This window comes from Megalobrama amblycephala, linkage group LG2, assembly GCF_018812025.1.
Source record: "Megalobrama amblycephala isolate DHTTF-2021 linkage group LG2, ASM1881202v1, whole genome shotgun sequence".
NCBI classification, from domain to species: Eukaryota; Metazoa; Chordata; class Actinopteri; order Cypriniformes; family Xenocyprididae; genus Megalobrama; species Megalobrama amblycephala.
This window is the reverse complement of record NC_063045.1, coordinates 43,591,536-43,616,564: the sequence shown is the minus strand read 5'-3', so window position 1 is coordinate 43,616,564 and position 25,029 is coordinate 43,591,536. Positions and strand designations below refer to the sequence as shown.

Genomic DNA, 25,029 nt, shown 5'->3' with positions numbered 1-25,029 from the left:
ACCTCTTCTGTCTCTTCTGTGTTGATAAGAGTGACAACGTGTGTTCCAAACGAATCACTTTGATCTGATTTCAGAGTCCCACCAGCAGGAAGGGTGTTTTCATTATATGATCTCACAAATTTAAAGTCACTTGTACGCGAGCCTGTGGTTAGATACGCGTCATAATTGTAGGAGCTGCAGAGAGTTCCTGCTCCATCCACCTCTGCATAGTTGGGAGGCAGATAGGCGCTGGGAACAGCAACTGCACCATCAAACAACAGTCTGGGCTTTCTCCTGTGACAAAACTTCACTGCCAAGATCAGTATGATGAACGTCAGGAAGAAGGTGCACACAGAAACTAATGCAATGATCAAGTATGATGTTAATTTAGAGTTGTTGTCCTCATAAGTCATATCTTTAAGTTCAGGAACTTCAGAAAGGTTGTCAGAAATCAGTAAATTCACAGCACAGGTTGTAGACAGAGAGGGCTGCCCGTTATCTTTCACTGAAATAACAAGATTCTGCTTCATATTATTAGATTCAGAAATGTCTCGTTGTGTTTTGATCTCTCCACTATGGAGACCAATGGTGAAAAGTCCCGGATCAGAAGATTTCAAGATCTGATAGGACAGCCATGCATTCTGTCCAGAGTCAGCATCTACAGCGATCACCTTGGAGACCAGAGAACCTGAGAGAGTCGATTTAGGGACCATTTCAGTCATTAAAGACTTTCCATCTGGAACAGGGTATAATATCTGTGGAGAGTTATCATTCTCATCTGTTATGAAGACTTTCACAGTCACGTTACTGCTGAGAGGAGGAGAACCATTGTCTCTGGCAACAACTTTGACACTGAAGTTTCTGAAATGCTCATAGTCAAATGATCTTACAGCATGAATCACCCCTGTATCTCCATTAACAGATAGAAAGGAGGACACTGGGACCCCATTGACTTCACTGGGTACCAGAGAGTACAGTACAGTCCCGTTCTGTCTCCAGTCTGGGTCATTTGCACTGACAGAACAAACAGAGGTGCCTGCTTTGTTATTTTCTCTTATATAAGCACTGTACGACTGCTGCTCAAATACAGGAGGATTGTCATTCACATCTGAGACAAATAAATGAATCGTCATGGAGGTGGATAATGGTGGAGATCCCCCATCTGTGGCTGTGATGGTAATGTTGTAATCAGATTCTTTCTCTCGGTCTAGAGCTTTTGTAGTTACTAGAGAGAAATAGTTTTTAACAGATGGGTTGAGTTTGAAAGGAACATTTTGCTGAACAGAGCAACGAATCTGCCGGTTTTCTCCTGAGTCTTTGTCTTGAACATTAATGATTCCCACCTCAGTACCTGGCTCAGAGTTTTCAGGTATCGGGTTATTCAAAGATTTAAGGATGATTCTAGGTGGATTATCATTAACATCAGTTATATCTATGATGACTTTAGCAGTTGATGCTAATCCAAAGGCATCTTGAGCATGAATTCCCATTTCATACTTTTTATCTTTTTCATAATCAATTTCTCCGGTCACAACAATTTGTCCTGTTGTTTTATCAATAGAAAATAATTTTGCAGTTTTATCTGATATTCTACTGAATTCATACGCCACTTCCCCGTTTGGACCTTCATCAGCATCAGTGGCGCTCACTCTGATTATTTCTGTTCCTGAAGGTGTATTTTCAGCCAGAGTGACCTTATAAACAGGCTGACTAAATACTGGAACATTATCATTGGCATCAAGAACAGTGATGTGAATGACAGCAGTGCCAGACCTCTGCGGTGAACCTCCATCAGTGGCTGTGAGAATCATATCTATCTCCTTCTGCTGTTCACGATCCAGCTCCTTTTCCAACACAAGTTCAGCATATTTCCCTCCGTCTGCAGTAGCATGTACAGTCAATATGAAATTTTTATTTTTCTCTAGTGAATAGCTATTGACAGCATTTTGTCCGATATCCGTGTCATGCGCCTCATGCAAACGAAATCGCTGGCCTTTATCTGCTGATTCTCTGATTTCAAAGTTAAAACGGTCACTTGGAAATTGTGGCGCATTGTCATTTATATCTTCAATATTCAGAATTATTCGGTGAACTTCGAGAGGGTTTTCCAGGACGAGCTCATAACTGAGAGTACAGGGAATTTGAGATCCACAAAGCTCCTCTCGGTCTATTGTCTCTGCCACGATTAAATCACCAGTATTCAGATTAATATCACAATACCGTTTGCTGCTGTCCTCCGTGTCTATCCGAGCTTTTCGTGCCGATAGTAGTTTAACATCCATACTGAGATCCTTGGCTATATTTTCAACCACATACTGGCGCTTCGTTTCTTCCGGAATATTGTAGCTCAGATCTGTACAGGCGGTTTTAAGGGGGAACAAAAGGAGAGCTACGAAAAACCCAAAGAAAGGAAATGAAAATATCCTGTATTCCATATTGACGATTTGATGTTGAATCTGCCCAACAGTAAATAAATCTTTGACGGATGATATTCAAATAATTCAGTCAGCATCGACGGACTGTTACTCCATTTTGTGCGGCGTTTATTCTAGCAGATAGAGCTCATACTGCACACATTAAGTGTGGGAGGAGAGACGCTTCAGTCTGCACTCTTGGTGAATAGCGACACTGTGAGTATTTTTCTGCTCATTGCATTATGCGTGTATTCTATGAAATGACTACAGGAATGAACCAAATAAAGTCTGACGTTTTTCAAAGCCTGTTACTGAGCAATATTTATTAACTTAAAAATAATTATACTGTAAAAACTAACAAAAAACTGAGACTCTTTTCGAGGTAAAGCACAACAGTCAGTACTGGCGCTGTCCATTCATGTGGTGCTGAAACCGGATGACCTCACAGACAGATTCGATGAGAAGATTGTGACTCAACCCTAAATTCATATTAAATGAGTATATTCGTTGTAGTAAGGAAAGTATTTTTCACCCGTTCAAACAAACTTAGTTTTTTTTTAGTAAATTTTAAATGTTGTGCATTCTATTAACGGCATCAGAATGATACATGATCTAGAACAACATCTGAAAAACGTAACAAAAGGCCTTGAAACTATTAAAGTTGGAGATATTAAATAAATGTCGTACAATTCACTACTTTTATAGACAATTTGAAAGACCTCAATGCCAATAAGGAAAACATGATAAGGGGAAAAAACAAGAAAGGTAAATGCATCAGAAGTAGACCTTTGTATTTTTCGCGAATTACTGTAAGCAACAGAGGTGGGTAGAGTATCCAAAAACTGTACTCAAGTAAAAGTACAAGTACTTATAGAAATATTTACTCAAAGTAAAAGTGAAAGTAATAATCCTAATAGTTACTTGAGTAAGAGTAAAAAAGTATCCAATAAAAATCTTACTCAAGTAGCTCGTTACTAGTTACTTATATATATATATATATATATATATATATATATATATATATATATATATATATATATATATATATATACACACACACACACACACACACACAATAGCATGTTATTATTTAATGTTTATTATTTAAATAGATATTTAATTTATTATCATAATTAGATATCTTTGCAACAAACAAACATAGAAGAGACAAGCATTATTTCTAGCATCTGTAACCCGAATGTATCGTTACTATATTAATAACGTATACAGCTAACGTTACATTTTAAAGAAGAGAGAAAACTCTTTGCATGTGCTCGCGCTCATATCTGAACTTGACACAAACAATGATCAAATACACATTGACGGATCTTCTTCGGTCTGTTCTCCAAAATGTAATCAAATGTATATTTCAACTGTGTCAACGCAAAGCGTTCATTTTCAAGACGAACAGGTGGCTGGCGCCGCCATTGCGCAATAGTATATGTATAAATTAATGTATAAATTAAGATATATGCCCATAAAACGGTAAAGAAATACTACATACTTTTGTTATAGTGACGTAATAATCTGTTTGGTTGTAAAATGTCGGCTATTGGCTCGGCTGTATCATGAAGTAAAATCAAATGAAATCGATAGGCCTAACGTTACCTGTGGAATTGTTCACAGACAGCATACGCAGCTCAACTAATAAAGATCTTCATCGCTGGCAAACAACTGTATGCATTTGCAGATTTGCTTTTAATTGACTGTAGGTCCACTGCCACTTCATCCGCTCCGAGTGAGAAACCGCTTCAAACGATTCAGCGCGTGCAGGAACTGAACAAATCATTCAAACTGATTCGCGAATCAATTTAGACAGCTTTACCAACTTGTTTGATCAAGTCTTTGAACAGAATCGACTCAAAAGAGTGATTCATTTGTGAATGGGGCATCGTTCATGAAAAAAGAGACAGCGCGCATGGAATAAACTACGCATTTCTTAACATTTATAGTATTGAATTAAAATAAAGTAACGAGATGAATGTTGCCCATTGTAGCGAAGTAAAAGTACAGATTTTTCATTACAAATTTACTCAAGTTAAAGTAAAAGTACCCACATTTTAATCTACTCTAAAAAGTACAAATTTTCCAAAAAACTACTCAAGTAAATGTAACGAAGTAAATGTACTTCGTTACTACCCACCTCTGGTAAGCAATGTTCAAGATTTTTTAAAGGCGTGCAGGAAATACACAAATTTATGAGATCAAAATGTCTCCTTAGCAGTGGCAAAAGCGTTTTATATGCTGACATCAAATGCAAGGAGACAAGAGACATGATAGTCATATGAAATGAGATGTAAAATATTTATTAATTACCATCGAAAAACAATTTGTTTTAACCACAATAGCATTATTAGAGTGACTATTATTGTTGATAGAAATATAGTAACAAAATGTATTATCAAGAGAAACACCAGGATATACAGTGTACCTTCTATAAGACAGTCCAAAGCAGTTAAGACTCTCTTACCTCATCTTCATTTCCTGTAACATCTAGTGTTATCATGCTCGAGCCAAACTGAATATTGTCTTCCTTTCTCAGAGTCCCACCAGCAGGAAGCGTGTTTTCATTATATGATCTCACAAATTTAAAGTCACTTGTGCGCGAGCCTGTGGTTAGATACGCGTCATAATTGTAGGAGCTGCGGAGAGTTCCTGCTCCATCCACCTCTGCATAGTTGGGAGGCAGATAGGCGCTGGGAACAGCAACTGCACCATCAAACAACAGTCTGGGCTTTCTCCTGTGACAAAACTTCACTGCCAAGATCAATATGATGAACGTCAGGAAGAAGGTGCACACGGAAACTAATGCAATGATCAAGTATGATGTTAATTTAGAGTTATTGTCCTCATAAGTCATATCTTTAAGTTCAGGAACTTCAGAAAGGTTGTCAGAAATCAGTAAATTCACAGCACAGGTTGTAGACAGAGAGGGCTGCCCGTTATCCTTCACTGAAATAACAAGATTCTGCTTCATATTGTCAGATTCAGAAATGTCTCGTTGTGTTTTGATCTCTCCACTATGGAGACCAATGGTGAAAAGTCCCGGATCAGTAGATTTCAAGATCTGATAGGACAGCCATGCGTTCTGTCCAGAGTCAGCATCTACAGCGATCACCTTGGAGACCAGAGAGCCCGAGAGAGTCGCTTTAGGGACCATTTCAGTCATTAAAGACTTTCCATCTGGAACAGGGTATAATATCTGTGGAGAGTTATCATTCTCATCTGTTATGAAGACTTTCACAGTCACGTTACTGCTGAGAGGAGGAGAACCATTGTCTCTGGCAACAACTTTGACACTGAAGTTTCTGAAATGCTCATAGTCAAATGATCTTACAGCATGAATCACCCCTGTATCTCCATTAACAGATAGAAAGGAGGACACTGGGACCCCATTGACTTCACTGGGTACCAGAGAGTACAGTACAGTCCCGTTCTGTCTCCAGTCTGGGTCATTTGCACTGACAGAACAAACAGAGGTGCCTGCTTTGTTATTTTCTCTTATATAAGCACTGTAGGACTGCTGCTCAAATACAGGAGGATTGTCATTCACATCTGAGACAAATAAATGAATCGTCATGGAGGTGGATAATGGTGGAGATCCCCCATCTGTGGCTGTGATGGTAATGATGTAATCAGATTCTTTCTCTCGGTCTAGAGCTTTTGTAGTTACTAGAGAGAAATAGTTTTTAACAGATGGGTTCAGTTTGAAAGGAACATTTTGCTGAACAGAGCAACAAATCTGCCGGTTTTCTCCTGAGTCTTTGTCTTGAACGTTGATGATTCCCACCTCAGTACCTGGCTCAGAGTTTTCAGGTATCGGGTTATTCAAAGATTTAAGGATAATTCTAGGTGGATTATCATTAACATCAGTTATATCTATGATGACTTTAGCAGTTGATGACAACCCAAAGGTGTCTTGGGCATGAATTCCCATTTCATACTTTTTGTCTTTTTCATAATCAATTTCTCCGATCACCAAAATTTGTCCTGTTGTTTTATCAATAGAAAATAATTTTACAGCTTTATCTGATATTCTGCTGAATTCATACGTCACTTCCCCGTTTGGACCTTCATCAGCATCTGTGGCGCTCACTCTGATTATTTCTGTTCCTGAAGGTGTATTTTCAGCCAAAGTGACGTTATAAACAGGCTGACTAAATACTGGAACATTATCATTGGCATCAAGAACAGTGATGTGAATGACAGCAGTGCCAGACCTCTGCGGTGAACCTCCATCAGTGGCTGTGAGAATCATATCTATCTCCTTCTGCTGCTCACGATCCAGCTCCTTTTCCAACACAAGTTCAGCGTACTTCCCTCCATCTGCAGTTCTATCCACAGTTAATATAAAATGTTTGTTTCTCTCCAGTGAATAGCCACTGACCGCGTTTTGCCCAATGTCTGAGTCATGAGCTTCATGCAAACGAAATCGCTGGCCTTTAGCTGCTGATTCGGTGATTTCAAAATTAATACGCTCATTTGGAAATCTCGGTGCGTTGTCATTTATATCCTCAATTTGCAGTATAATACGGTGCACTTCGAGAGGGTTTTCCAAAACGAGCTCATAACTGAGAGTACAGGGAATTTGAGATCCGCAAAGCTCCTCTCGGTCTATTGTCTCTGCAACGAGTAAATCACCAGTATTCAGATTAATATCACAATACCGTTTGCTGCTGTCCTCCGTGTCTATCCGAGCTTTACGAGCAGATAATAGTTTAACATCCATCCTGAGATCCTTGGCTATATTTCCAATCACATACTGGCGCTTCGTTTCTTCCGGAATATTGTAGCTCAGATCTGCACAGAAGGTTTTCAAAGGAAACAGAAGGAGAGCCACGAAAAACGCAAAGAAAGGAACTGAAAATAACCTGTTTTCCATTTTTGAAGGTTTGATATTACACCTGCCCAAAAGTAAACTAATCTTTGACGGATGATATTCCAATAATTTTATCAGCGTCAACGGACTGTTACTCCATTTTGTGCGGCGTTTATTCCAGCAGACAGAGCTCATACTGCATACATTAAGAGTGGGAGGAGAGACGCATCAGTCTTGGTGAATAGCGACACTGTGAGTATTTTTGTGTTTATTGCATCTTTCATGTATTTATTGATAAGACGACATGCAGGGATCAACCAAGTGAAGTCTGATGTTTGTCATCGCATATTATTGTAAGATAATAATTTACATAAATATATAGGATATGTATTGGAAACAAACTAAAAGGGTCTCGCATTCAGAGAAAAAGTACAACAGATATTGTAGTCGCTGTCAAAGCGTGTGGTGAAACTATTATTTTTATTTATTTATTTATTTATTTATTTATTTATTTATTTATTTTATTCACCGCTTCAACCAAACGTAGTCTTGTAGGTTTTAACGATCATGTACACCGTACCATCGGTCTCAAAGTGATAAATGTTCAAACATCTAAATTTATCACATTTATCACATAACATTTATCACTTTGAGTATCATTGGTCTCAAAGTGATAAATGTTAGACCATCTACGTTAAAACTTTCTAAAGAGCTAAGCTTGGTTTAACAACTACAGAAAATAGCAACAAACTTTTAAATCTAGCAGAGATCAGATACAAACTTGGCAAGCAAATGCCTTATTATTATTTTCCAAACACGCTTGAAGACCACAATTCATGTTAATAAAATATAATAGGAAAAAAATAATACAGTGTATTTCCTCAAAAACAGACTTTTTTTTAATTTCAGAACTGATGAATGCAGCGTTCAAGTACTGATAAAGGTGTGCAGAAAGTATACAAACACAGGTACAAGCAGCGTATTGAGGGACATTTTGATGACAACAATCCCGGCATCTGTGGAGATGCATTAAAGCCATAACGGATTGGTGAACATGATATCACCAAGTACAACGAGTTCCTGGATCAACATCTTTGTTGATCCTGGAACAACATTCCAATCAACCAATCAGATTTGAGGGACAAGTTTACCATTTATGTCAAGTTTGGGCTTACAACCTGGGTTAGGTACTTCCACAACAGTGTTATTCAACTATCATTTCCCTTTGATTTTAGGGATAAGTTATGGGTAGGGTTAGGTTTAGGGGTTGGGAAAAGCTCAGGACTAAATTTTCAGATAGGAATGTTGTTCCAGGATCAACAAAATATGCTGATCCAGGAACATGTCAAGGGCAGCAAACAGATGATCAGTCAGGATGAGGCACTCCCTGACACCTTAAATCAGTTCTTTGCCCAATTTGATTTACAAGGGAGCAGAGAGATGTTCAAGTTATCCCAGCTGGAAGAACAGCAGCAGTGGACTCTTGTCCTTCAGTGCCACCAGATGAAAGCTGCACTGAGAAAGATCGACGTAACCAAAGCTTTGGGGGGTGGGGGGGGGGGGGGGGGTGGCAGACCAGGTGTCAGGATGGACACTGAAATTATGTGCAGACCAACTTTCAGGAGTGTTTCAGGACATCTTTATCCTCTCCCTGCAGCTCACTATAGTCCCTGTCTGCCTCAAATCCTCCATTATTGTACCTGTGCTTAAAAAGTCAGCTGTCACCTGCTTCAATGACTATCGCTTAATTGCTCTGACCCCTGTCATGATGAAATGTTTTGAGAGGCTTATCCTGCAGCACATTAAGAACGTTACACCTCCTGAACTAGACCTTCACCAGTTTGCCTACAGGGGGAATTGATCTACAGAGGACGCAGTCACCATAGCACTCCACACAGTCCTGTCCCATCTGGAGCTGTCTAACACATATATTAGGAGGCTATTTGTCGACTTCAGCTCTGTGTTTGATACAATAATTCCCCACAAACTGGTACACAAACTCCGTAATTTAGGTCTGCCCATCTCACTGTATTCATGGATCAGAGACTTCTTAACCAACAGACCACAAGTGGTAAGAATAGGGGATAATACATCATCTACCCTCATTCTGAACACAGGTACTCCGCAGGGATGCATGCTTAGTCCAGCCCTTTTTACTCTCTTCACACGACTGCACTCCTATCCGTGCTTCCAACACCACTGTCAAATTCGCCAACGATACCACTGTAGTGGGTCTCATATTGGACAATTTTGGGACCCACTACAGAGAGGAGATCCATCACCTGGCCCTGTGGTGTTCGGAAAACAAACTGGTTTCAAACGCCACTAAAACCAAAAGTTCATTGTGGACTTCAGAAGGTCTGGAAGGACAGCACATGCTCCACTGCTCATACAGGGGGTGGAAGTGGAGCGTGTGGATAACATCAAGTTTCTGGGTATCCACATTAAAGAAGACCTCACTTGGGCTCTTAACACCTCCCACCTGGTGAAAAAAGCTCAACAAAGACTTTTATTCCTCAGGAAGTTGAAGGTTGGACTCTCTCCTTGGCTGCAGATACATTTCTACAGGAGTGCCATAGAGAGTATCCTTTGTCACTGTGCGAATGAATGGTATGCCAAGTGCACAGCACAGGACAGGAGGGACTTGGCCCGGGTGGTTAAAACAATGCAGAGGATTGTGGGGAATCCACTTCCAGATCTGGACTCTGCGTACGCAGAACGCCTCCAGAAGAAGGCCAGAAACATTGCCGCGGATCCCACCCACCTGGGTCATAGACTGTTTGTTCCACTGCCCTCAGGGCGGAGATACAGGACTATGAAATCACACACAAACAGGCTGAGAAACAGCTTCTTTCCGAGAGCTGTGACCTCCATTACACCCCCTGCACATACACATTCACCTTCCAGATAGTGACGTAATTGCACTTTGCATAAATTGCACTTTATTTTTATGTAATTGCTGCCATTTGTTGATGTTGTTTGTTATCTGTTTTAAGTGTTTTTGATTAGTTCTGTAACTGAGATTCACCAGACAGAATTTTGTTGTACTGTGTATAATGACAATAAAGTCTAAGTTTAATCTAATCTAAATCTAATCTACAAATTTATGAGATCAAAAATTCATACCTACATAATCTGTACCATGTAAATAGTTTTCATTATTAAAAGATGAAATATGACAGTAGTTTATACAATGAGAGATTATAGCAGTTTTATATGTAATACAGCATGAGGTCTAATAAATTACCCAAATACTTCTACATTTTTAATGTGGAACTGCTTTAATAAAGTACTGTATGTGATGTTATTGATAAAAATATCATTTAAAATGTCAGTGGAGACAATATGAAATGCAAAAATAAAAAATAGTTGAAAAGACTAAAGCTGCTCTTACCTCATCTTCATTTCCTGTAACATCTAGTGTTATCATGCTTGAGGCAAACTGAATATTGTCTTCCTTTCTCAGACTCCCACCAGCAGGAAGGGTGTTTTCATTATATGATCTTACAAATTTAAAGTCACTTGTGCGCGAGCCTGTGGTTAGATACGCGTCATAATTGTAGGAGCTGCGGAGAGTTCCTGCTCCATCCACCTCTGCATAGTTGGGAGGCAGATAGGCGCTGGGAACAGCAACTGCTCCATCAAACAACAGTCTGGGCTTTCTCCTGTGACAAAACTTCACTGCCAAGATCAGTATGATGAACGTCAGGAAGAAGGTGCACACGGAAACTAATGCAATGATCAAGTATGATGTTAATTTAGAGTTGTTGTCCTCATAAGTCATATCTTTAAGTTCAGGAACTTCAGAAAGGTTGTCAGAAATCAGTAAATTCACAGCACAGGTTGTAGACAGAGAGGGCTGCCCGTTATCCTTCACTGAAATAACAAGATTCTGCTTCATATTGTCAGATTCAGAAATGTCTCGTTGTGTTTTGATCTCTCCACTATGGAGACCAATGGTGAAAAGTCCCGGATCAGAAGATTTCAAGATCTGATAGGACAGCCATGCGTTCTGTCCAGAGTCAGCATCTACAGCGATCACCTTGGAGACCAGAGAGCCCGAGAGAGTCGCTTTAGGGACCATTTCAGTCATTAAAGACTTTCCATCTGGAACAGGGTATAATATCTGTGGAGAATTATCATTCTCATCTGTTATGAAGACTTTCACAGTCACGTTACTGCTGAGAGGAGGAGAACCATTGTCTCTGGCAACAACTTTGACACTGAAGTTTCTGAACTGCTCATAGTCAAATGATCTTACAGCATGAATCACCCCTGTATCTCCATTAACAGATAGAAAGGAGGACACTGGGACCCCATTGACTTCACTGGGTACCAGAGAGTACAGTACAGTCCCGTTCTGTCTCCAGTCTGGGTCATTTGCACTGACAGAACAAACAGAGGTGCCTGCTTTGTTATTTTCACTTATATAAGCACTGTAGGACTGCTGCTCAAATACAGGAGGATTGTCATTCACATCTGAGACAAATAAATGAATCGTCATGGAGGTGGATAATGGTGGAGATCCCCCATCTGTGGCTGTGATGGTAATGTTGTAATCAGATTCTTTCTCTCGGTCTAGAGCTTTTGTAGTTACTAGAGAGAAATAGTTTTTAACAGATGGGTTGAGTTTGAAAGGAACATTTTGCTGAACAGAGCAACGAATCTGCCGGTTTTCTCCTGAGTCTTTGTCTTGAACATGAATGATTCCCACCTCAGTACCTGACTCAGAGTTTTCAGGTATCGGGTTATTCAAAGATTTAAGGATGATTCTAGGTGGATTATCATTAACATCAGTTATATCTATGATGACTTTAGCAGTTGAAGCCAATCCAGAGCCATCCTGAGCATGAATTCCCATTTCATAGTTCTTTTCATTTTCATAGTCTATTTCTCCTATCACCATAATTTGTCCAGTTGTTTTATCAATAGAAAATAATTTTACAGCTTTATCTGATATTCGACTGAATTCATAAGTCACTTCCCCGTTTGGACCTTCATCAGCATCTGTGGCACTCACTCTGATTATTTCTGTTCCTGAAGGTGTATTTTCAGCCAGAGTGACCTTATAAACAGGCTGACTAAATACTGGAACATTATCATTGGCATCAAGAACAGTGATGTGAATGACAGCAGTGCCAGACCTCTGCGGTGAACCTCCATCAGTGGCTGTGAGAATCATATCTATCTCCTTCTGCTGTTCACGATCCAGCTCCTTTTCCAACACAAGTTCAGCATATTTCCCTCCATCTGCACTATCATGAACACTTAAAACAAAATGTTTGTTTTTCTCCAGTGAATAGCCATTGACCGCGTTATGCCCAATATCTGAGTCATGCGCCTCATGCAAACGGAATCGCTGGCCTTTATCTGCCGATTCCCTGATTTCAAAATTAATACGCTCAATTGGAAATCGTGGTGAGTTATCATTTATGTCCCGAATTTGCAGAATTATACGGTGAACTTCAAGAGGGCTTTCCAGGACGAGCTCATAACTGAGAATGCAGGACATTCGAGATCCACAAAGCTCCTCTCGGTCTATTGTCTCTGCCACGATTAAATCACCAGTATTCAGATTAATATCACAATACCGTTTGCTGCTGTCCTCCGTGTCTATCCGAGCTTTACGAGCAGATAATAGTTTAACATCCATGTTGAGATCCTTGGCTATATTTCCAATCACATACTGGCGCTTCGTTTCTTCCGGAATATTGTAGCTCAGATCTGCACAGACGGTATTCAGAGGAAACAGAAGGAGAGCCACGAAAAACGCAAAGAAAGGAACTAAAAATAATCTGTATTCCATTTTTGAAGATTTGATGTTGCACCTGTTCAAAAGTAAACTAATGTTCACGGTTGATATTCCAATAATTCAATCAGCGTCGATGGACTGTTACTCCATTTTGTGCGGCGTTTATTTTAGCAGACAGAGCTCATACTGCACACATTAAATGTGGGAGGAGAGGCGCTTCAGTCTGCACTCTTGGTGAATAGCGACACTGTGAGTATTTTTCAATTCATTGCATCTTTCATGTATTTAATGAAAAGACAACAGTGATAAACCAAATGAAGTCTTATGTTTGTCGACGCGTATTTTTGTTAAATAGTAAGTTACATTTATCTATATTTATTGGAAGGAACTGTATATATATATATATATATATATATATATATATATATATATATATATATATATATATCATACATTCAGAGATAAACAACAGACACTGCTGTCGCTGTCCAGACTTGTGGTGCTGAAACCGTATGACTTCAAATACGTTGGACGGGAAATTACTTACATAACATTGAAATCATATTAAATAAACGAGTAAACCCGTTTTAAAAGAATAGAGAGGCTTATCTCTTTATTCACCGCTTCAAACTAATAATTATGTAAGTTAGATTTAAGGTAGATGTAGACTGTACTATCAGCCTCAAAGTAGAAAAACTCAAACAATTCTAGACCATCTATGGTCAAAATTTTTTAAAAAAATAAGTTGTGTTTAGACTAAAACAACAACACAATATCGCAACGAACTGTTAAATATGACAGAGATCAAATACAAAACGTTACCAGCCAATGCCATACTATATTTTCTAAACACGCTTGAAGACCGCTATACCATTAATAAAATACAATATGACAAATAATACAGAGAGAAATTAGAAATTCCTCAAACACAGACTTTTGTATTTGTGTCCAGAATTGATGAATGCAATACTCTGAATGCAATGTATATATAATTATGAGATAAAAAAATCGCGACCTACATAATTTGTACCATTTAAATTTTCATTATAGCAGTGGCAAAAGTATTTGATAGAGAAGATAATATGAAATAGTGTAAAAGAAATACAGCGTGAGCTTCTAATAAATTACCTTCCAAAATACATTGTTTAAACTGGAACCGACTTAATAAAGTATGTGATATTATTAATGCGAATATCATTTAAAAATGTATAATCAGCGGAGACACCAGGAAATGCAAACATTAAAAAGTAGTCCAGAGGAGTTACACCTCTCTTACCTCATCTTCATTTCCTGTAACATCTAGTGTTATCATGCTCGAGCCAAACTGAATATTGTCCTTTCTCAGAGTCCCACCAGCAGGAAGCGTGTTTTCATTATATGATCTCACAAATTTAAAATCACTTGTGCGCGAGCCTGTGGTTAGATACGCGTCATAATTGTAGGAGCTGCGGAGAGTTCCTGCTCCATCCACCTCTGCATAGTTGGGAGGCAGATAGGCGCTGGGAACAGCAACTGCTCCATCAAACAACAGTCTGGGCTTTCTCCTGTGACAAAACTTCACTGCCAAGATCAATATGATGAACGTCAGGAAGAAGGTGCACACGGAAACTAATGCAATGATCAAGTATGATGTTAATTTAGAGTTGTTCTCATAAGTCATATCTTTAAGTTCAGGAACCTCAGAAAGGTTGTCAGAAATCAGTAAATTCACAGCACAGGTTGTAGACAGAGAGGGCTGCCCGTTATCCTTCACTGAAATAACAAGATTCTGCTTCATATTGTCAGATTCAGAAATGTCTCGTTGTGTTTTGATCTCTCCACTATGGAGACCAATGGTGAAAAGTCCCGGATCAGTAGATTTCAAGATCTGATAGGACAGCCATGCGTTCTGTCCAGAGTCAGCATCTACAGCGATCACCTTGGAGACCAGAGAGCCTGAGAGAGTCGCTTTAGGGACCATTTCAGTCATTAAAGACTTTCCATCTGGAACAGGGTATAATATCTGTGGAGAGTTATCATTCTCATCTGTTATGAAGACTTTCACAGTCACGTTACTGCTGAGAGGAGGAGAACCATTGTCGCTGGCAACAACTTTGACACTGAAGTTTCTGAACTGTTCATAGTCAAATGATCTTACAGCATGAATCACCCCTGTATCTCCATTAACAGACAGAAAGGAGGACACTGGGACCCCACTGACTTCACTGGGTACCAGAGAGTACAGTACAGTCCCGTTCTGTCTCCAGTCTGGGTCATTTGCACTGACAGAACAAACAGAGGTGCCTGCTTTGTTATTTTCTCTTATATAAGCACTGTAGGACTGCTGCTCAAATATAGGAGGATTGTCATTCACATCTGAGACAAATAAATGAATCGTCATGGAGGTGGATAATGGTGGAGATCCCCCATCTGTGGCTGTGATGGTAATGTTGTAATCAGATTCTTTCTCTCGGTCTAGAGCTTTTGTAGTTACTAGAGAGAAATAGTTTTTAACAGATGGGTTGAGTTTGAATGGAACATTTTGCTGAACAGAGCAACGAATCTGCCGGTTTTCTCCTGAGTCTTTGTCTTGAACATTAATGATTCCCACCTCAGTACCTGGCTCAGAGTTTTCAGGTATCGGGTTATTCAAAGATTTAAGGATGATTCTAGGTGGATTATCATTAACATCAGTTATATCTATGATGACTTTAGAAGTTGAAGCCAGTCCAGAGGCATCTTTGGCTTGAATTCCAACTTCATAGTTCCTTTCATTTTCATAATCAATCTCTCCAGTAACCATAATTTGTCCTGTTGTTTTATTAATAGAAAATAATTTTGCAGTTTTATCTGATATTCTACTGAATTCATAAGTCACTTCCCCGTTTGGACCTTCATCAGCATCTGTGGCGCTCACTCTGATTATTTCTGTTCCTGAAGGTGTATTTTCAGCCAGAGTGACCTTATAAACAGGCTGACTAAATACTGGAACATTATCATTGGCATCAAGAACAGTGATGTGAATGACAGCAGTGCCAGACCTCTGCGGTGAACCTCCATCAGTGGCTGTGAGAATCATATCTATCTCCTTCTGCTGTTCACGATCCAGCTCCTTTTCCAACACCAGTTCAGCATATTTTTCTCCATCTGCACTATCATGTACAGTCAATATAAAATTTTCATTTATCGCCAGTGAATAGCCATTCACTGCATTATGCTCAATATCTGAATCATGCGCCTCATCCAAACGGAATCGCTGGCCTTTAACTGCCGATTCGGTGATTTCAAAATTAATACGCTCATTTGGAAATCGTGGTGAGTTATCATTTATGTCCTGAATTTGCAGAATTATACGATGAACTTCAAGAGGATTTTCCAGGACGAGCTCATAACTGAGAATGCAGGGAATTCGAGATCCACAAAGCTCCTCTCGGTCTATTGTCTCTGCAACGATTAAATCACCAGTATTCAGATTAATATCACAATACCGTTTGCTGCTGTCCTCCGTGTCTATCCGAGCTTTACGAGCAGATAATTGTTTAACATCCATCCTGAGATCCTTGGCTATATTCCCGATCACATACTGGCGCTTCGTTTCTTCCGGAATATTGTAGCTCAGATCTGCACAGACGGTTTTCAGAGGAAACAGTAGGAGAGCCGCGAAAAACGCAAAGAAAAGAACAAAAAATAACCTGTGTTCCATATTTTGAAGATTTGATGTTGCACCTGTCCAACAGTAAATTATCTTTGATGGATGATATTCCAGTAATTCAATCAGCGTCGACGGACTGTTACTCCATTTTTATTCTAGCAGACAGAGCTCATACTGCATACATTAAGTGTGGGAGGAGAGGCACATCAGTCTGCACTCTTGGTGAATAGCGACACTGTGAGTCTTTTTCTGCTCATTGCATCTTTCATGTATTTGATGAAAATACGACCGTGACCAAGAAAGTGAAGTCTTAATTTTATCAACGCGTATATTTTGTAAAATAATAATCTATATATTGGAAAAGATCTAAACATGTCACACATTCAGAGAAAAACAACAGACAGTGCTATCGCTGTCCATACATGTGGTGCTGAAACCTAATGATCTCAAAGACACTGATCAAGAAATTACATACGTAACATTGAAATCATAATAAATAAACGAGTGAATTCGTTTTAAAAGGAAAGCGAAGCTTGTCTTTTTTCCACCGCGTAAAACAAAATTAGTTATTTAAGATTTGACGATGTACACTGTACTATCTGCCTCAAAGTGAAATATTCAAACGCTTCTAGACAATCTACGTTAAAACTTACTAAAAAAATAAATTCGTTTTTAAACTAAAACAACAGCAAAATATCGCAACAAAACTGTTAAATGTAGCAGAGACCAAATAACTTTACTAGCCAATGCCATTTATCTTATCTTATCTTATCTTATCTTATCTTATCTTATCTTATCTTATCTTATCTTATCTTATCTTATCTCATTATATTTTCTAAACACGCTTGAAGACCACTATACCCATTAACGAAATATAATAAGGGAAATAGAGAAATTCCTTAAAAAAAAAAAAAAAAAAAAAAAGACTTTTATATTTGTGTTCGGAGTTGATGAATGCAGCGTTCATGTGCTGTTGAGGTGTGCAGGAAGTTTATGAGATTAAAAATTCGCAACCTACATAATCTGGACCATTTAAATTATTTAATTATAGCAGTGCCAAAAGCATTTGATAGAGAAGATAATATGAAATGGTGTAAAAGAAATAAATTCTTCTAATAAATTACAACCCAAATACACTGTTTAAACTTTAGAAAGTATGTTATATTATTAATGCTAATATCACTTGTAATATCAAACAAAAATGTATAATCAGCGGAGACACCAGGAAATGCAAATATAAAAAGGAGTCCAGAGGAGTTAAACCTCTCTTACCTCATCTTCATTTCCTGTAACATCTAGTGTTATCATGCTCGAGTCAAACTGAATATTGTCCTTTCTCAGAGTCCCACCAGCAGGAAGGGTGTTTTCATTATATGATCTCACAAATTTAAAGTCACTTGTACGCGAGCCCGTGGTTAGATACGCGTCATAATTGTAGGAGCTGCGGAGAGTTCCTGCTCCATCCACCTCTGCATAGTTGGGAGGCAGATAGGCGCTGGGAACAGCAACTGCTCCATCATACAACAGTCTGGGCTTTCTCCTGTGACAAAACTTCACTGCCAAGATCAATATGATGAACGTCAGGAAGAAGGTGCACACGGAAACTAATGCAATGATCAAGTATGATGTTAATTTAGAGTTGTTGTCCTCATAAGTCATATCTTTAAGTTCAGGAACTTCAGAAAGGTTGTCAGAAATCAGTAAATTCACAGCACATGTTGTAGACAGAGAGGGCTGCCCGTTATCCTTCACTAAAATAACAAGATTCTGCTTCATATTGTCAGATTCAGAAATGTCTCGTTGTGTTTTGATCTCTCCACTATGGAGACCAATGGTGAAAAGTCCCGGATCAGTAGATTTCAAGATCTGATAGGACAGCCATGCGTTCTGTCCAGAGTCAGCATCTACAGCGATCACCTTGGAGACCAGAGAGCCTGAGAGAGTCGCTTTAGGGACCATTTCAGTCATTAAAGACTTTCCATCTGGAACAGGGTATAATATCTGTGGAGAGTTATCATTCTCATCTGTTATGAAGACTTTCACAGTCACGTTACTGCTGAGAGGAGGAGAACCATTGTCTCTGGCAACAACTTTGACACTGAAGTTTCTGAACTGCTCATAGTCAAATGATCTTACAGCATGAATCACCCCTGTATCTCCATTAACAGATAGAAATGAGGACACTGGGACCCCATTGACTTCACTGGGTACCAGAGAGTACAGTACAGTCCCATTCTGTCTCCAGTCTGGGTCATTTGCACTGACAGAACAAACAGAGGTGCCTGATTTGTTATTTTCACTTATATAAGCACTGTAGGACTGCTGCTCAAATACAGGAGGATTGTCATTCACATCTGAGACAAATAAATGAATCGTCATGGAGGTGGATAATGGTGGAGATCCCCCATCTGTGGCTGTGATGGTAATGTTGTAATCAGATTCTTTCTCTCGGTCTAGAGCTTTTGTAGTTACTAGAGAGAAATAGTTTTTAACAGATGGGTTCAGTTTGAAAGGAACATTTTGCTGAACAGAGCAACGAATCTGCCGGTTTTCTCCTGAGTCTTTGTCTTGAACATTAATGATTCCCACCTCAGTGCCTGGCTCAGAGTTTTCAGGTATCGGGTTATTCAAAGATTTAAGGATGATTCTAGGTGGATTATCATTAACATCAGTTATATCTATGATGACTTTAGCAGTTGAAGCCAATCCAGATGCATCTTTGGACTGAATTATAATTTCACAGTTCCTTTCATTTTCATAATCAATTTCTCCGGTCACAACAATTTGTCCTGTTGTTTTATTAATAGAAAATAATTTTACAGCTTTATCTGATATTCTACTGAATTCATAAGTCACTTCCCCGTTTGGACCTTCATCAGCATCTGTGGCGCTCACTCTGATTATTTCTGTTCCTGAAGGTGTATTTTCAGCCAGAGTGACCTTATAAACAGGCTGACTAAATACTGGAACATTATCATTGGCATCAAGAACAGTGATGTGAATGACAGCAGTGCCAGACCTCTGCGGTGAACCTCCATCAGTGGCTGTGAGAATCATATCTATCTCCTTCTGCTGTTCACGATCCAGCTCCTTTTCCAACACAAGTTCAGCATATTTCCCTCCGTCTGCAGTATCATGAACATTCAAAACAAAATGTTTATTTTTCGCCAGTGAATAGCCATTAACAACGTTATGTCCGATATCCTTGTCATGAGCTTCATCCAAACGGAATCGCTGGCCTTTAGCTGCTGATTCGGTGATTTCAAAATTAATACGCTCATTTGGAAATCGTGGTGCGTTATCATTTATGTCCTGGATTTGCAGAATTATACGGTGAACTTCAAGGGGATTTTCCAGGACGAGCTCATAACTGAGAATGCAGGACATTCGAGATCCACAAAGCTCCTCTCGGTCTATTGTCTCTGCCACGATTAAATCACCAGTATTCAGATTAATATCACAATACCGTTTGCTGCTGTCCTCCGTGTCTATCCGAGCTTTACGAGTAGATAGTTGTTTAACATCCATCCTGAGATCCTTGGCTATATTCCCGATCACATACTGGCGCTTCGTTTCTTCCGGAATATTGTAGCTCAGATCTGCACAGACGGTTTTCAGAGGAAACAGAAGGAGAGCCACAAAAAACGCAAAGAAAGGAACTGAAAATAATCTGTATTCCATTTTTTGAAAATTCTATGTTTCACCTGGTCAAGAATTATGTTTGACGGATGATATTCTAGTAATTCAATCAGCGTCGACAGACTGTTACTCCATTTAGTGCGTTGTTTATTCTGGCAGACAGAGCTCATACTGCACACATTAAGTGTGGGAGGAGAGACGCATCAGTCTGCACTCTTGGTGAATAGCGACACTCTGAGTATATTTTGTGTATTGCATCATTTGAGTATTTAATGAAAAGACATTAGACATCAAATAAGTTAAGTGTGCGGTATTTCAAATCTCGTTATTGTGAAATAATGATTTCCTTAAGAATAAGACATATTGGAAAGTAACTAAAAAAGGTCACGTCTTCAGTTCAACAGTACAACGTACAGTACTGGCGCTGTCCAGAAGTGTGGTGCTGAAACCGAAGAACCTCACAGACAGATTACGTAAGAAAATACTGAAGTAATTCGGGAATTCAAATTATATAAATGAGATAATCCGTTTTAAACAGAAAGGAACAAATGCCTTTCTATGCATTATTTTAATTAAACGTAGTTCTTTAGTACATTGTAACTTGAATGCTCTGCGCTGTACAAATAAATAAATAAATAAATGAAAAAATAAATAAATAAATAAATAAATAAATAAATAAAAAGCAGCAGAAAATTATATAAACTGACTTACGAACAGTTAGATCTACGGGAAGTTAAATTCACAAAACTAATAATGGTTGAGATATGTAATGGTTAATATGACATTAAATATTAAAGACTGCAATGGCTCATTAACAAAGATAAAGAAAGAGGAAAAAAAAAAAAACCGGCAGAGTATTAGCCTACCTCAGAAAATAAACTTGTGTATCTTGTCAAAAATGAATCAATTCAACGTTCTATTCAATCACAACAGAAACTGATAACAGTATGCAAACAATGCAATATATATATATATATATATATATATATATATATATATATATATATATATATATATATATACATAAAAAACTAGTCAAACATTCAATCTGTTCAACTTAAATAGTTTCACTAGAGCTGTGACCATCGTGTTTTACAGGTACCTTCACATGAAAGGCAGAAAGTGAAGACAGCTGATAGAAATGTAATACAAACAAATTATAATGAGGTATGAGCTTTTCATAAATAATCACCCAGAAAGTTTAAACAAGAACCGCTTTAAAAGGAAGTATAGCTGACATAATAATAGATATGTAATTATTTATATATATATATGAAGAGTTTCGTTGCAAAACGAGATAACTCCGTTTTTAACATTTGTCAAAACATGTTTATTATTATGTTATCATATTATTATTTTGTTTTATGGTGCTACTTAGCTGTATTTTTTAAGTTATGAAGGTTTAAATCAAAACAAACCAACTGCAGTTGAATTGATATTAATTGGAATGCACAACCAAAATACAAGATTTTTGAAAAAATAAAAAAACGGAGTTATCTCGTTTTGCAACGAAACTCTTCATATATATATATATATATATATATATATATATATATATATATATATATATATATATATAACATAGACACCACGAAATACAGTTATTAAAAGGAGTCCAGAGGAGTTCTGCCTCTCTTACCTCATCTTCATTTCCTGTAACATCTAGTGTTATCATGCTCGAGCTAAACTGAATATTGCCTTCCTTTCTCAGAGTCCCACCAGCAGGAAGCGTGTTTTCGTTATATGATCTCACAAATTTAAAGTCACTTGTGCGCGAGCCTGTGGTTAGATACGCGTCATAATTGTAGGAGCTGCGGAGAGTTCCTGCTCCATCCACCTCTGCATAGTTGGGAGGCAGATAGGCGCTGGGAACAGCAACTGCTCTATCAAACAACAGTCTGGGCTTTCTCCTGTGACAAAACTTCACTGCCAAGATCAGTATGATGAACGTCAGGAAGAAGGTGCACACGGAAACTAATGCAATGATCAAGTATGATGTTAATTTAGAGTTGTTGTCCTCATAAGTCATATCTTTAAGTTCAGGAACTTCAGAAAGGTTGTCAGAAATCAGTAAATTCACAGCACAGGTTGTAGACAGAGAGGGCTGCCCGTTATCCTTCACTGAAATAACAAGATTCTGCTTCATATTGTCAGATTCAGAAATGTCTCGTTGTGTTTTGATCTCTCCACTATGGAGACCAATGGTGAAAAGTCCCGGATCAGTAGATTTCAAGATCTGATAGGACAGCCATGCGTTCTGTCCAGAGTCAGCATCTACAGCGATCACCTTTGAGACCAGAGAGCCCGAGAGAGTCGCTTTAGGGACCATTTCAGTCATTAAAGACTTTCCATCTGGAACAGGATATAATATCTGTGGAGAGTTATCATTCTCATCTGTTATGAAGACTTTCACAGTCACGTTACTGCTGAGAGGAGGAGAACCATTGTCTCTGGCAACAACTTTGACACTGAAGTTTCTGAACTGCTCATAGTCAAATGATCTTACAGCATGAATCACCCCCGTATCTCCATTAACAGATAGAAATGAGGACACTGGGACCCCATTGACTTCACTGGGTACCAGAGAGTACAGTACAGTCCCGTTCTGTCTCCAGTCTGGGTCATTTGCACTGACAGAACAAACAGAGGTGCCTGCTTTGTTATTTTCTCTTATATAAACAGCATAGCTCTGCAACTCAAATGTAGGGGAGTTGTCGTTGATGTCTGAAACTTGTATATTCAGAGTTATATTAGAGAATAAGGGGGGTGTACCTCCGTCCTTTGCTGTTATTGTCACATTATAATTTTCGATTTGTTCTCGATCAAGCGAAGTAGTTGTAGTGATAATGAAATAAGACTTGATGTACGGCTGTAGTTGAAATGGCAGACTCGTCGAAATGGAACAAGTAACCAGACTGTTTTCACCTGAATCTTGGTCCTTTACGTTTATTACAGCGATCTCTGAACCAGGTGGGATGTTTTCTGGGATTTGGTTTTTCAGAGACTTTACAGATATAACCGGCGCGTTGTCATTGACATCATCTATTTCAATAATAACTTTACAGTGGCCTGTCTGACCTCCACCATCCTCCGCCTGCACTTCCATCTCGTACGAGGAGGCCTTCTCGTGGTCCAACTGTCCAGCAACAGATATTTCTCCGTAATTTTCGTCAATTTTAAACAATTCTTTAGTGTTGTCGGATAGGTGATTGATATAATACGTAATCTGTCCATTTGCGCCCTCATCCACATCGGTTGCAGTAATTTTGATGACAGAAGTTCCGAGTGCTGAATTTTCAGATAAACGAGTCTTGTACAAAGGCTGCGAAAACACTGGTGCATTATCATTCACGTCTATCACGAGCACTTCAATAACAACAGATCCAGATTTAGGAGGATTCCCCCCATCGACCGCTGACAAAATCAAGGAATGCTCTCCTTTTGTCTCTCTATCCAGACTGTTTTTCAAAACAATGTCCACATACCTGTCTTTATTTGATTTTGTATCAAGAACAAAATGTTTGTTTTGACTGAGAATATACGTCTGAACTGAATTAATTCCAACATCCAAATCCCGTGCGCGAGCTATTTGTAATTTGCTTCCGGATGGTGCCCCTTCGCTTATCTCAAGTTTAATTGAGTCTTTAGGGAAAACAGGAGGGTTATCATTGATGTCCTGGACCTCCAAAACAACGTTATGAAGCTCTAGAGGATTTTCAAGAATGAATTCAAAGTGCATGAGGCAGGGGGAGGCAGTGCCGCATAGCATCTCTCGGTCGATCCTTTCCGAAACAAAAAGATTTCCTGAATCTAGGTCTACTTCACAGTACCTTCTCTCCCCTTGATAATCCAAACGGGCTTTGCGAAACCTCAAGCTATTAGAATCCAAACTAAGTTCCTTACTTAGACTTCCGATAACATGTTTTGTTTTTTTTTCCCTTCGGCACAGAATAACGAACATCAGCACTGGTAACGCAAAAGAGAAGCGACGTTATCCATAATCGCCATTTGGCCCAACACAATTTAGATGTTTTCGCCATATTTTCTTGTATCTAATAAAGTAAAAAAGTTCAAAATCCTCCTCACAAACAACTGATTTATGCCGTGGATAGCACTGCTATTTCGACAAATGACTGCTGTTAAAAGAATGTGGTGTGTTCTAATGCCCAGAAAGCACAGTTAATCAACAGCGACACTGTGTGGTTCAGTTGAGTTTAGGTAAACAGCTTGTGAGGTTGTATGGTGTGCATACGCTCCGTATTTACAGAGATTATTCTGATAATGCGGGTTTAAATTACTGGCATGCCAAATATAACTATGAAACATTATTATTGACAATATGTGAAGAAGTGCTTCCTACAAAACTCTCAATACAAACAAAATATTGTAAACAAAATTGACTTTTTGTGCAAAAAAAAAAAAAAAAAGTAGGCATACTATTATGATATTACAGTCTTAAAAGTGTTTATATTTTAACTGGATACTCTACCTTTTGTGAGCATTTATATTGGTCATTTCTATATCGTATACATTTTTAGAACTGCATACTTTATTGATGTAGTTCATACCATCTACACACGCCACAAACGCACGTTTTGTTTTGTTTTTAATCAGCACCATGGACAGCTCACTTTGTAGCCACCGGACAAAACTGCTGGAAATAAAATGTGCAAGTGCTATCATGTCTGTATGATGACATTTGATTTAAAAAGGTATTACAGTTTTTCTTGATTGTTTACACACATTTTCTGAAAGCATGCCTCATACTCTCAGAACTCTACACACAAATCAAAAA

At 38.7% G+C, this 25,029-nt stretch overlaps 2 protein-coding genes and 1 pseudogene across 9 annotated transcripts in view; all 3 read right to left on the bottom strand.

Annotated features, from left to right (window-relative positions):
- LOC125259562 (protocadherin gamma-A5-like) overlaps positions 1–20,396 on the bottom strand; it is a 141,625-nt gene extending 121,229 nt beyond the window's left edge. For 2 of the 8 annotated variants that reach the window (XM_048177399.1, XM_048177532.1), the window contains exon 1: positions 17,868–20,396. In XM_048177399.1, coding sequence (XP_048033356.1) covers positions 17,868–20,276 — 2,409 coding nt within the window. In that variant the 5' untranslated portion in view covers positions 20,277–20,396. Of the gene's footprint in view, positions 1–2; positions 3,134–10,606; positions 13,281–14,240; positions 17,302–17,867 lie in introns of those variants that run through there. The other 6 variants (XM_048177540.1, XM_048177432.1, XM_048177517.1 and 3 more) reach the window with 6 other exon arrangements.
- On the bottom strand, positions 4,543–7,464 carry LOC125259720 (protocadherin beta-7-like). The gene has a single exon (XM_048177603.1). The coding sequence runs from the start codon at positions 7,405–7,407 to the stop codon at positions 4,849–4,851; it is 2,559 nt and encodes an 852-aa protein (XP_048033560.1). The 5' UTR covers positions 7,408–7,464; the 3' UTR covers positions 4,543–4,848.
- Positions 20,397–20,951: 555 nt separating the features above from the next.
- LOC125262689 lies at positions 20,952–24,397 on the bottom strand (annotated as a pseudogene).
- Positions 24,398–25,029: the final 632 nt, after the last annotated feature.